Source organism: Stigmatopora argus, chromosome 10 (assembly GCF_051989625.1).
Source record: "Stigmatopora argus isolate UIUO_Sarg chromosome 10, RoL_Sarg_1.0, whole genome shotgun sequence".
NCBI lineage: Eukaryota > Metazoa > Chordata > Actinopteri > Syngnathiformes > Syngnathidae > Stigmatopora > Stigmatopora argus.
Window position 1 is genome coordinate 11911269 of NC_135396.1, and position 13941 is coordinate 11925209.

Consider the following 13941-nt stretch of genomic DNA (forward strand, 5'->3'; position numbering starts at 1 on the left):
GATCCGCAAAAAAATAAAGCCTTATAATGATGGCAACACATGAAAATAAATAAATAAGCCTACTTACAATCAAAATGACTAAATTGGCTAAAAATATATCATGCACATTTATGATGTTTATTTTCCCTGCAGTGCATTTGATGCCGCCTCAACTGTAACTACATTAGAATGTTAACAAATTACTATGTTTGATTGTTTTCATGAAACTAAAGAAATACAATAAAAAAAATCCAATTTTTGTCATTTTTATTTTGAGGATTCGACAAAACAAAATGGAACGTGGCGTTTGGAGATCCTATCCACTTCTAAAATCTACTTTTGCACTCCTCTAATTTCTTCAGAAGTAATGCAATCACACTTTTTCTCTTTTTGCCAACTGTGTACCTGGCTGGAAGTGTATCATCATTACTTGGAAATATCTTTCCACCTGACTCTTTTTGTTTTTGAAAACTTCTCGCTACAAAGCCATCAGGCAGTGCCTTCTGCATTGACAATGAATGCAAATGATTCAGTCCAAAAAATGTTAAATCCTCTGTTTTCCTCTGTTATTTTTCTCTTTTCCCTTTGGGATCCATGGCCCATCACACTGTCGTCAGTTTGTTTACAACAGCGACCTGCCTAGCATCTCCTCCTGCTGATAGAAACGTGTGTCGCAGGCTATGACGCAAATTTTCGTTGGAAGAAATTTAATATTTGCTCTACACATTCTTAGCATTTGAAAATGTTAAGAATGCTTTTCATGTTTGTCCTCTTACAGAAAATATATTTCTCTCCCCTAATTTCAAGGATTTTTTCAAAAGCTTTAGGGAGCCACTATGTAATCGCTAAAGAGCCACATGCTGCGCCAGAGCCTATGGTTTCCGACCGCCAGGTTAACCCAAATGGCTGTTCTTACCACAACAGATATCCGGACTCGTTTTGACGGCCTCCTGCTGTCAGGAGACATGGGACTCTCCACATTGTTGTTTTTCTTCCAACAACCAAGGATAAGCACACAATATTAACACCCTTTTGTTATATATAATACTCGGTAAAAGTGGAAATCTAGAATATAATTTGTCCTGACATCAGCTGAGATAGCATTGTTGTTCATTAGATGGGTCAGCTTCTGTGGGAGGTACAGTACTGTAGAGCGTGAAAGCTCTATGTGAGAGTGAGAAGAATGTGTGAACAGCATGTGTGTTGTGTGTAGTGTTCATGTTCCTGTTGGGTGCGTTCAAGGACAGGATTTTCTTACCTCCATGAGTTCTGCATCTGGCGTTACGCAAAACAAGTTCTTCAGACTAGAGTTGTTTGAATGATCTTGTGAACCTACGAGACAAAATCCACTGTACTATAACACAACCTTAACCTTAAATGGAATCTCCGATGAGGAGAATAACACCCAATCTTAAGTGCTCACAAAATCCTTTGATTGTGAATTTTAACAAAATTTTCTGTAAAATGACCTCAATGCTTGAAGTTGGTTTGAATGTGGTTTTGTTTATGCATTTGTAAAATTTTTTATTTTTGTGAATCCTAATCCATACAATATTTTCAAAGTGAAATGTGGTGCCTAATAAAATGACTTACCAATGGGGATATCAGTGGGACGCTCCACAACTGAGGGTCTTTTCAAAGCAGGTTTCAAAGGTTTCTGAAGAACTGGACGAGTGGGACTGAATGATGACTCCTCAGTAGATATCTGCATATGTCCATACACAAACTCAATTAATTCATTAATTTTGACATCAACTTTTACCTACTGGAGCTAAACTGAATAGCACACCCAAGCTGGCTCCAAAGGCTCAGCCCTGCCCCTTTGCCCGCAGCCTTATGGCCACATACAAATATTTTTTTTCAGGCCAGATGGCTGTAATTTGCCCCAGGAGAGTAATTGATCCCTTCCAAAGTGCATAGGGCACACTGTTGATTTTTTTTCTTTGGGCAACCATTTATCCTTATACCAATTCCAGTTAAATTGAAGTCAATTTTTGCAGTACCAATCGCTTATGTAAAATATAAGGCAAACCTTTCGAATTGTAGTGCGATGTGTTTCAGGAAATAGGGACTGGTTTGTTACCAACGCAAATCCTGGTAGTTGAGACCGAAACATTAATTGTGTCTCATTTATTCATTCATTCATGAATGAATGAATACATGAGACACAAGTAATGTTTATATAATTTTCAAAATTCATTTTCCTTACTCTTTGCTTGACTAATCGTTCCGAATATATAAACTCATTCTTATTAAGATGACCTCTGACCTGAAAGCGGACCTCCTGACTTGCTCGGTGGTGGTTATCCTCACAGTCAGAGTTAGAGACAATAGACATGCGCTTCTTTTCTGCTGCTGCCCGCTCTCTGATGAACTCAAGACGGCGAGAGCGCCCCAACTGCAGTGAGAGCAACGATTGGAGCTGAGCACGCTCAATAGAGCCCAGGAGAATCATGGATGCTGAATGAGAAGTACAACAGGGAAACTGTTAACTGTTGACTGTGTTAAATAATTCCTCGGCATTGGAAAGTCCAAAATAACCAATCTCATAAAAAGAATGCGTTGCATTAAGAACATTACAAATACAAATCTTGTGCTATCAAGTGAAAACATGTGTTTGTGTCTCACCAGCTGATTCCACCAACGCCAGAGTTTTGAGGTGACCGGTCAACAGGACATTATGGAGGTCTCGGTAGCAGCAACTGAGTGTAATGTACCGCACGTCCCGAACCATGATGTCCTCCACACGAATATTGTACTTCCTGAGAAGACGATAATGAGAAAATTAGTTGCAATTAGTACTTTGTGTGAAAACAAAGAACGTGAAACCAGGTTTTCCAAACTGGCAAGGTAATATAGTGAGTCATAACACTAAAACAACAGCCAATGAAAAATGTTTATGCATCATGTGCTCTTCAATATCCGCTCTAAAAGTTGAAGATGATGACTTTTGCTTCCGTCAATCCAGGAACACGGAGTATTCAAATGTCAATCTGGATGTTAGCATCAGTGACGCCATGCCCGTGCGGGCACCTTCATCAGCAGAATTGTACCCCACTTGTAAACACTCAGCTCTCTTCCTGTTTGAGCCTGCCAAAATTTGCAAAGGAGGCAGCAGTTACTTGACATCACATTGCTGCCAAGCCTGATAGTTGTGCCAGCAAACATGTCCTGGCCATCTCTGCTCTCCTTGCAGTTATGACTCAATACAACGACCTTTCCTTATTACAAAGTCAACTTAATGACTTTCTATCCCTATTGCTTTAGAATAAAAATAAGGATTGAAATATGTTGGTAGTCTGCTGGAATTTTTTTTCATTTGAAAACCCTGAAACCATATTCACTATGAATCAAGAATGCAAGCATACAAAGCAAATGAACATCTTACCGACGCTGACACATAATGGTAAAAAGCTTCACAAGATGGTGCTGTGGTAGTAGTAGGGGTTGTGTTATACATGTACTATAACCCAGTAGATGTATGACACAACTCCTACTACGACTACTACTACTACTACTACTACAGCTTTATCTCGTAACTAGATGAAGCTGTAGTAGTAGTAGTAGTAAGGGGGGGGGGGGGGGGGGGGGGGGTTATACATCCACTAGATGGAGCTATAGTAGTAGTAGTAGTAAAGGGGGGTTATACATCCACTAGATGGAGCTATAGTAGTAGTAGTGGGTTGTGTTATTGATCCAATATAGAGTTGTTGTAGTACTAGTAGTAATTGTATTAGTAGTAGTAGTAGTAGAAGTAGGGGGCTGTGTTATACAGTATATAGTAGTTGATATAATTTAGCAAGAGCCCTGTAACTGTTTTTCACTTATTTGAGTCATCCGGTACATCTCAACTTGTTTTCTTTAAAATGGGATGTGACAACAGAGCCAGTCTTCCCGTTGAAAAGCCCTTCAGTGTTGTATTTTTTGTGATTTGATGTTTCTGATGTAACACTTGTTCTGTGATGCAACCATTTTTAGTACAAAATTGTGACACAGCGAGATCGAGATGGTTTTCTGACCCTATGATATTGAAAGCTTTGTTGTATACTTTTCTGCACTGGAAATTGGACATAATGCCCCCTTTTTATTATTATTTTTAAATCAGATTTGATTCCTTCAAAATATAATCAATAGTTCAACCAATTATTTGTCCTGTACAAAATGTCAAAAAGACATTTTGGAATCTCAAATATATAACCACAATAACACAAAGCAAAAACATGCAAAAGGTAAATGTACTGAGAGACTGAAAAGGTATACGTCTTCAGTATTATAGTCATGTTTTGAAGACCATGCCCTACTATCAGCCCGACCTCTTTAATAACGTTCCCTGAATTGGCCAAAACAACATCCAACAGAAATTTCCTCGGGGAAATACTTTAAGCAGAAGATGAGGAAATTTGATTGGTTTCGTTTTAATTGAAGTCCTCACAGTCTAGAGGGTTAGAAAGTTCATTTCTGAACAGTTTTGCTGCAGGCTTCAGTTTACAGATGTGAGCTACAGATAACAGAATAAGGTTAAAAACTTGGGGTTAATCAATTCATCCAAGCAGAGGCAAATGATATGCAAGTACATAGAGAAGTTTTTGATAGTCAAAACCCAAATGTCATAAGTAGTAAAATCTGTGACCAATTATTGACTAACTCATCTTCCAAGCCGCTTATCCTCACCAGGTTTCATGGGTGATCCTATCCCAGCCAATCTGGTCAGTCAGCAGGGGACACCCCAAATTGTTTGCCACCCAATCGCAGGGCACAAGGGGACAAAGAACCATTCCAACCTACACTCATACTTAAAGTTCAACCAGCCTTCCATGGGCGTTTATTGGATGTGGGAGGAAACAATAGTACCCAGAGAAAACCCACGCAGACACAGAGAACATGCACACTCCACAAAGAAACGACACACAAGGGATTGAACCCTCAATCTCAGAAGTGTGAGGCAGACGTACTAACCACTCGCACACCGTTTTACCTTGTGACCAATTAACCAACCTAAAATTACTCCCTAAAATGAGAAGAAACCCAGTGACAGATATATGTAAACCCACACACTGACAAAAGCACACACATTCATGCAGATTGCCGTTATGTAATGATTTCTATGCTTTCAAAAATTTCGCTGTAACAGTGAAGAAAGGCCGCTGTTGGAATAATGTAAAATGTGTTTGTTAAAAAATACAGGGTGACAAATATTACAGAAACATACAAAAGAAAATAGTCTCCATGAATATGCAAGCAAACACAATGGGTGCATAACACACTCAACCCTTACACGTGGGCGTGTAAATATGTAGAGGTAAGGTGGACATTTTCCAGTTTGAGTGAATAACATTCAGTTTGGAGGAGGCTAAGCTTGGTAGTGGTTAATTTCTTCTATCTCACAGCTAAATACCCAGGATAGTGTTTTTTTCATTTTGCACATTTTGCTTTATCTACCAGAACTCTCGTTAGCTAGATGAATATTAAAGGGAAACTTTGAAGACTTCCCAAAATGTTGTGTACGGATGGCACATGAGCAGATGGCTGCACTTCCACTTTTTTTTATTTATAACTTCATGTGAATCTCCGTGAACACAAAAGTGACACATTTTGCAAAATGAGCAATGAATAGACTATGTACTAATGATGTATTATGGGTCATATTTGGGCAGTTGGCACATCTGTGACGTAAAACAAAACAAAACCAGCAACAAATATGACATATATGGGAGAAAATACGGTAGGCCTTTTTAGAAAAGCTGATAAAGATTATGTTTCTGGACTTTCTAAATCATCATCATTGGCTAAACATAAACGTTTGCAGTTGTAAGGAAGTTGATGGTTTATAAGTTCTCTATGTGTTTGTGTATAGACATCATAAAGACATCGAATATTGACCTAGCCTAGAGATAAAAACCGAAAGTAAGTGAGGAATGTGGAGTGGAAAGATGGATTGTGAGGTTCAACTGAGGTGTAGGTGAAGAAATAGTGGCAATCAAGCAGGAGGCCAGGCTTGAGGCAGCTTGGGGGAAGGCCACACACAATGATGAACAGATGTAGGGTTGAATTAAAACAAACAAACAAAAAACTCATTACCCTCAATTTGTAAATGATGCATCCAACCTATCATTGTTGCCTAATGCTTTGGCAACATCTATAACAATAAAACGCTACCAGACAATTAAGAGTAAGTGAATTCTGTGCGATCTCACTGAGCTCAAAGAACACTCACCAGCTGGCAGTCCCATTCAGTATTGTTTGCGTATAATACATTATTAATGCGAGTGAAGGCAATTAAAAGCAAAAACTGAGCTATTGAGCCAAGCAGCTCTAAACAAACCATGTCTTCTAAGAAAAGCACATTTCATTCTTAATGTCATTTGACAGGACTTGTGACGGTCGGTGTAAAAGTCAGTTTCCGACGTCAGTTAATATGGGCAGATGAAACAATGTCATCCATTGGGAATGAGCCAATCCCAGGTGGTTTCAGGCCAGTGTACACTTTGTGTTGATCACCAGTCAATCACAAAGGATTTATCATTAAAAAACAAACAAGCAAAACACCAATGCATATCTGCCCCAACAATCTACATTAGGGTATTCGTCGACAGTAGGTGGACATATCTCAGTTTCCAGAGGGAACATTGCCATTGGGTTTGTGTAGCCATGTTTAACATTTAGGAGTTGGATGACAGGTCTTTTGTGTCTTCTATAATAGAAGCTCCGCTAAAATAATTGCAGGAGGTTCATGAAATATTTCAGGTAAAGGTGGGTTACATTAATTAATTATCTATTTGTTTTTAAGATGTGTTTAATATGAGCTGCCACATTGCAATTACCAGGTCTAAAAACAATGCCAAAGTTTGACTTTTACATCTTTGTAGCATTTTCATAGATTAATTTTGAAAATTATATCTGAGTTTAAGAATATGACTGCAGGTGTTTGCATGCAACCATTAATCTTTGCAGGATTATACAGTGGTACCTCGTCATACAACCGTTCGTCATACGGAATGCTCGTCTTACGGGGGAAATTTCGATCGAATAATTCGCCCGTGATGCGGTCAAAGTTTCGTCATGCGACCAAGCCAGGTTGCCATGGCATTTTTTTTGGCATATCTTTCGTGTATAACAATATTTACGAGCACCGGATGAGCTATTCAGACCAGGAAACGCACAACGCGCATGCGCGGTGAAAAGAGGGCTTTCTGGGTAATGAAGTATACTCGTGCTCGCAAAAGTATCCCCGGCAGCAACTCTATCATAGGCGCCGTTCGATGGGACGCGAACACAGATGCTACAAGCTAAAAGGAGCCGCTAGCCAGCGCCCCTGTAGCTCCCATGAGAAATCCGACTCGGATCGCTGCCGCCTGTGCGACGAGGAAACAGAGTCGTCTGAACACTTATGGCTCCGCTGTCCGGCCTTAATGACCGAACGCTACCATCGCGGCTTGGGCAACTCCCTGGATGAACTTATCCGTGTTCCAGTGGCAGCCCTAGCGCTGCTGAGGGTAATCCTCAGGCGCCTGAGGTGAAAAAGAAGAAGAAGAAGAAGAAGAAGAAGATGAGCAGCGGGGCGATCGCTGATAAGACTGCTTGCTGCTCGTTGGCAAGTGGTCGTGCGTTCTCCGATTGTGAGGACATTTGTGTGCATCATTTTCGGAATATTTTGAAGGGAATAGTACGACAGCAAACAGCCCATCGATAGCGAACGTGAGGGTGGAGTGTTTGTTCTGTTTACGAGTGCGTTGTGTGGAGGGAAAAAAAAAACGAAGCCCCTCTCCCCTCGGCGAAATCCGGCCAATTTTAGTTAGATTAAACACTTTATTTCTATTAAACCACTCGTTATTTATTACTTTGTCAATATATGGCGAATTATAAGAAATAAAACATTTTTTTTCAATCCAATATCCTGTTTCTGGTGTTTTTTTCAGAGAGTTGGAACGAATTAAATTGTTTCCCATTCATTTCAATGGGAAACTTTACCTCGAGTTACGAGTAACTTGTCATACGAGCTCAGTCCCGGAACGGATTAAGCTCGTATCTCGAGGTACCACTGTATAAACATTCAAAAACACGAATATGATCGTATTTAGTTTAGATTTTTTTTTTAAAATGCAGAACATCAAAGTGGATTAACAGTTAACCAATCCAATTATCAGTCCATGTCCAGAATACGGCAATAAAAAAAGTTATGGGAATGTTACGTTCACATTATCCCTGATCTCTTTCTAAGCTTTTATCCTTTAGGTAATTTTTAACCTTTACAAGAGCACCAGGGAAGACTGATATACGATGATAATAATAGTACCTATATGAACAATTTGTATTTCACATGATGACTTTGTGAAGTCATGCAATTTAAGATCTTTATAGTTGATGTTGCTGCCAGATAAACATTTTAAAGACAATAGATACAATGCAACTGTAACATGTCTTTTACTGTTCCTTCAACAATGTTCACACGACTTACTCGTGGTGTCCCCATCCCAGCTCGGGGAGATAGGGCAGCTTCTTGATCCGAATGATGGAGTCATATAGGGAGGGCTGCAGCGATTGTGCCACTGCGTTGGCGAGGATCACTGCTATCATCACGGGCAGGATGTGAGAGATCTGCCCCGTCAGCTCGAACACAATCACTGCAGTAGAAACTGTATGTGTGACCGCCCCTGACAATGCTGCTGCACCTATGAGTGGACAATAGGACAGTGAGCTGAGCAAAATGAATGATAGAAGTGAATATAAAAATACTGTACAGAAAAGACCCTTCTAGTATGAGTAAGTAAGAACCCAACATGCATAAAGTATATTGGCAATTCTAAACCAGTTTCCAAATTCATTCTTAAGATAATGGAGGGCTTCAGAATCTTCAACATGCTTTTAATTTTACGTTTTAATTTCACCCATGCCACGAATATACTGTATTGAAGCATCATGGGTAACTGCACAAAATTCACATTCCATATGTTAAGGTGCCATATTAAAGGGTTGCTTATGCATATTTATTTAGTTATATTTAGATCATATTTCTTCCTTTTTTTCTCCTGTTCATCTACGTTTTAACATTTACTTTGTCAGCAAACTGATAGCTTCTCAATGGAATCTGTTTGGGCTTTCTAAATAATTTGTTGGCGTGGGGAAAACAATGGTCAGAGAACATTTCACAAATCTTGCCACAATTGGCTCATAAATAACCACACATCGTCAAGTCGGCATATTTGCTAAGCAAATTTAACAAGAAGCTTTTCATTCCGGAAGTCATCAAATTAAAAAGTAAAAACCCAAGGCCACAGTCTTGAGGAAGGCAGTTTATCCAGCTTGTTTAAAATGATATGAGGCTGTATTATGTTAAAGTAGATGAAGTCTATAAAAAGTTGCCTGTACCTTCTACTCCTTCACTGGGAGATGTACTGAGTCAATCAGACCAAGTACTTTGGCTGATTAAAAAAAAATGCTAGACACATTTGTTCAAAAGATTTTGCAGATAAATGTTTAACTACTGTCCAATAAGGCCCTAAATATTCAATGTGGGGAGAGTAGCTTTATAAATATGGTAAGAGTAGTGTGCAATGTCTATTTGCCACAGCTAAAACAGGAAGGAAAAGGGGATGTCAAAGATGGGACTGAAAGCCTTTTTTTGCAAGAAAATCTATGGAATCCTTGATATTATGGAATAAAAATTCAAACTAGAGCTGTCTTAATTACATATTTTAGAGGCGAGCTCGAGTTACCAGATTTTGACGATCTGCCAATACCAAGACCTGATTTCAGAGACCTCAGAAATGTATTGAGTGGGGGAAAAAATCACATCTAAATATGCTCTCCCCAATTTTAAGAAATCTACACCTACATTATACTATATTATACCTAGCATAGAGCATAATCAGTTGAACAAAATGTTGTCAAGATATGATATATATTGGTTTCAAAGATGCAAATAAGCTTAGAAGCAGGTGAGAAAGTACGTGAGAAATATGTTAACATGTCTTCACTTACCCACAACAGCATAGCCTCCTGGTACAATTGGATAGATTATTCCATCTGTGTTAATGCCATCTGGGAACCAGGCAGCCATGCTTTCTCCAACCAGACGACCAAACGCTGCTCCTAATGAAGCAATCGATAAAACCACTGTTATGTATTTCTTCTTCTCTTAGTCGCTCTTGCCAAGAGTTGAGCAGAAATTTTAGATTAGTTGATTTCATACAAGAATGAATGAAATTCCATTTGTACTGTAAAGCTTTCTTGTCAGGTTCAGTCCTAAAGAAATTTATGCATGTAAAACCAAAAAGACTATTCCTTTAGAGAAGGGGTGTCCAAACTTTTTTTTCTCTCTGAGGGCCACTTTAAAAACTAAATAAATAAATGAATAAATCAATGGATCCTTGGGCCTTTTTTATTTGTTAGACGATCAGAATCAGGTAAATTTGTTTTAACATGTCACATTTTTACCCCTCAGCTAATTGAGAGGCACTGTTTAGGCGACTGGGTAGTTTTAAAGCTAATAAAGACCTATGTAAGGTGAATTCAATGCTTCTTGTGGTGGCCATTTTCTATCACATTTTCATCATTTACTTCAGGCGTGATTTGGCCCGATGTACTTCTGTTGCTTACCTATAACAAACACTGGCATGAAGGCCCCACAGGGTACTGGAATAGTTGTGGCCAGGGCAGACATCCAGAACTTGGGAAGAAAAAGGTGAAAACCATTGAGGAATTAGAAGAACAGCAACGTGGGTAGTATTCAATTAGCTCCTGCCTGCTATCTCAATGAATCCTCAGCCGGCAATGAGGAGGTTGCCGGATGGAGCTTATTGCTCAAGTTAGATTAAGACGTCACGCTCCTCCTTAATTTGACAGGCCTTCTATAAACTTTGAATAATGAGCAGGTTCTAATGATTGAAAAACACTGTAAAAGGACTAGAAAAGTAATGAGAAAAGAAGTAACAATAAAAAACAACTGTCAGCAGATATAAGCAGGCAGCCACCCTTTTTAGGTCCAGGAAATAAATCCCTTTTAATTCATTTCACTCATCCTCACAGGGTCGGAGGTTGGTTGCTGTAGACAATCTCATGCATGTTTTGGGGAGGTGGGACGAAACCGGATTATCCAGGGAAAACATGCAAACTTCACACAGGAAGGTCGGATCCTGGGATTGAACGTGTGAAGCTGACGCACTAACCACTCGACCATTGAGCTGCCGTATATTAGTATTAATTTCCTGGGAAAGATTTTGGTCAGGTCAAAAAGGAAATATTTGCTGTACATTTTGAAACAATGTTATGACAAATATTTACATTACATATACATATATGTGAATGAGAATTGTCATGTTTTCTTGGGGTATCATTGCCATACGTAATTTTGCCATAATAATTTTCCCATGCTACTTTAATGTATGAAAAAGTTGGCAAGACAGTGTTATTTTGGGGGTGCTGGTCGGTAAAATGGATGGAGGAATAACATTTTCTGATAGGTTATTGAGAAATGCACTGTAGTCCTCCCCCACTCTGCCATGGCAAAAGAGACCTTAACAAATAAGGTGCAGGTAACTCAGCCTTTTGTACTGTATCTTTATGTTAAGACGGTCAACTAACATTTACAATATGCAGAAAACTGACATGCTTGTGCGACGATGTTTTGCACACGAGGGTAAATTGACTGGGGCAAAGGAAAAACATGTCTTTACACATGCACATATATTTGTCTGTAAAGAGGAATAAAATCATCTTTGTAGATGTAATCAATGCATAGCCCAAAAAATATTATATTCCAATGTGTTGATATTTTGTTGAGAAAGGTAAGGTTGTCCTCCTCCCGTCATGGCATGAGAAACTAACTTGTATTGATGTATTCCATGGCAAAGCTCTTATTTGGCAACCCAAAGTGGGACAGCATGTTGAGTTTATCAATATTTTGACCCCGGTTGCAGTCCCATTTTTGGCTCAAGGGGTTATACATATATTGCTCTTATACGAGCAGTGTTCACTGTAAGTTTCTATTTTAATTCATCACCTACCTTCATGACTATGAAGATAACCAGTGTGACAAAGACGTTGACCTGCGGATGTTGCCAGGCCTGGGAGTGTCCAATGTAATCAAACTCTTCAGCAATGCCTTGTTTAGCCCATGTGCGGTTGTCAAGCAATGTCACCAGTGATTCCTTCTGGGTAAGCTGTAGGCCAAGGAAAGGAATTAATAGGCATTATAATTTAATTCATTCAATCATTTTCTGAACCGCATATCCTCACAAGGGTCACGGGGGGTGCTGGAGCCTATCCTAACTGACTTCAGGCCAGAGGCGGGGGTCACCCTGAATCGGTGGCCAGCCGATTGCAGGGCAGAAAGAGACGGACAACCATTCACACTCACACTCATACCTAGGGGCAATTTAGAGTGTCCAATTAGCCTACCATGCATGTTTTTTTGGGAATATGGGAGGAAATCAGAGTACCCGGAGAGAACCAAGGCAGGCCCGGGGAGAACATGCAAACTCCACGCAGGTGGACTGATCTGGATTCGAACCCAGGACCCCAGAACTGTGAGGCCGACGCTCTAACCACTCACCCGCCTGGCCGCCCATTATATAATTAGTTACAAAAATTAAGTTGAAAAAATCAATAAAACACTGAAATACAGATTTAAAAATCTGTAAATCATATTCTAAATGTTATACTAATTCACTAGTACATTATTTTATAGTTCTATAATGAATAGGTAATATACTAAATATTTTCTGTCAATCAAAAGGAAAATTGATATTAGCCATCATGTTTCAACAAAAGAGGCTTGAGCACCTCTATTGTCTGCAATTCATCGACACACTATTTTCTTTGTGTGGGTGTTTTTTTAAATTATCACTAAATATCCTTTATATATAGTTACATCAAAAAACTATTTTGTGGGCACAAATGATATTTCTGAAAACATTTTTCAAGGTATGGCCGGATTTGTCCCACTATAACATTTATGCAGATTCAGACTTGCAATGCAGGCCTTTAAGCTGAATTCAAACCTAGTGTGCAAAGAGACACGATATGATTTGCTGCAATTGTACAAATAAATGTCAACTGTCTAATAAAGTATGCAAAGAGATTTAGTGATATTATCATCAGATGTTCTTAAAAGATTTTTCATACGGGTATGACTGATTGTAGGTATCTGATAAGGATTTGAGAACATTTTGCATCCGTACTGCCGAGGACCTTTACAAGTAGAAGTACAGTGTAAGGCAAATTAAATCTTCACAAGCGTATCTCGATTAAAGAACAACAGAAGATACAAAGAAGAATTATGTTGAACATGAATGTAGATTTTTTTTCACATTCCATTCAATTACGAAATTACACAACATTTGCCTGCAGACCATCACTCACTAAATAGATTTTTAGTAATGGTTGCAATGCAGATATTGCACGTAGTTGAAGAGACCTACTTTGCCAGCCATGAACTGTCCAAAGCCAGGGGGGAATGTGAGCGTGGAAACTAGTAGAGTTACCAGTGCTGGATACAGAAGACGTCTGAGAGAAGGATTCATATGTGAAATTGCAGATGGGGACACAACACCAAATGCTCATTTCATTCATACATAAAGTACGTAAACTGTTCATGAAAAGCAAATGTCTAGGATTAACTTAATATCTCACTGATTCTATTTTTATGAACATACAAGCAACCAGAAGAAACTAAACTCAAATTTCAGTATCTTATAAATATATGTTTGAAGAAGAAAATAAAAAGGATAATTGTTTTAAATGGACTTAAAATAATTTAAAAAATTGATATTGAAAGTATGATATATGGAATCAAAAAATATCCTCAACTAAATTTTAAAAAAGTTTAAGCAAATATAATATGCAACATTTTGAATATTAAAGCTGCACTACTAAAATATAAAAAATGATGAACAAAACAATGTAATAATGTTATTCAAATTTATGAAGTTGAAAATGCTACAGTACTATAATGCTACAGTTCAT

General features: G+C 38.7%; 1 protein-coding gene across 4 annotated transcripts in view; it reads right to left on the reverse strand.

Annotated features, from left to right (window-relative positions):
* LOC144083417 (chloride channel protein 2-like) overlaps positions 1–13941 on the reverse strand; it is a 54045-nt gene that overhangs the window by 14596 nt on the left and 25508 nt on the right. For 3 of the 4 annotated variants that reach the window (XM_077611246.1, XM_077611249.1, XM_077611247.1), the window contains 10 exons: positions 13398–13482; positions 11982–12137; positions 10576–10645; positions 9958–10068; positions 8435–8648; positions 2608–2741; positions 2249–2439; positions 1573–1684; positions 1238–1311; positions 896–970 (listed from right to left, as the gene is read on the reverse strand). In XM_077611246.1, coding sequence (XP_077467372.1) covers positions 896–970; positions 1238–1311; positions 1573–1684; positions 2249–2439; positions 2608–2741; positions 8435–8648; positions 9958–10068; positions 10576–10645; positions 11982–12137; positions 13398–13482 — 1222 coding nt within the window. The remainder of the gene's footprint in view (positions 1–895; positions 971–1237; positions 1312–1572; positions 1685–2248; positions 2440–2607; positions 2742–8434; positions 8649–9957; positions 10069–10575; positions 10646–11981; positions 12138–13397; positions 13483–13941) is intronic. The other variant, XM_077611248.1, reaches the window with a different exon arrangement.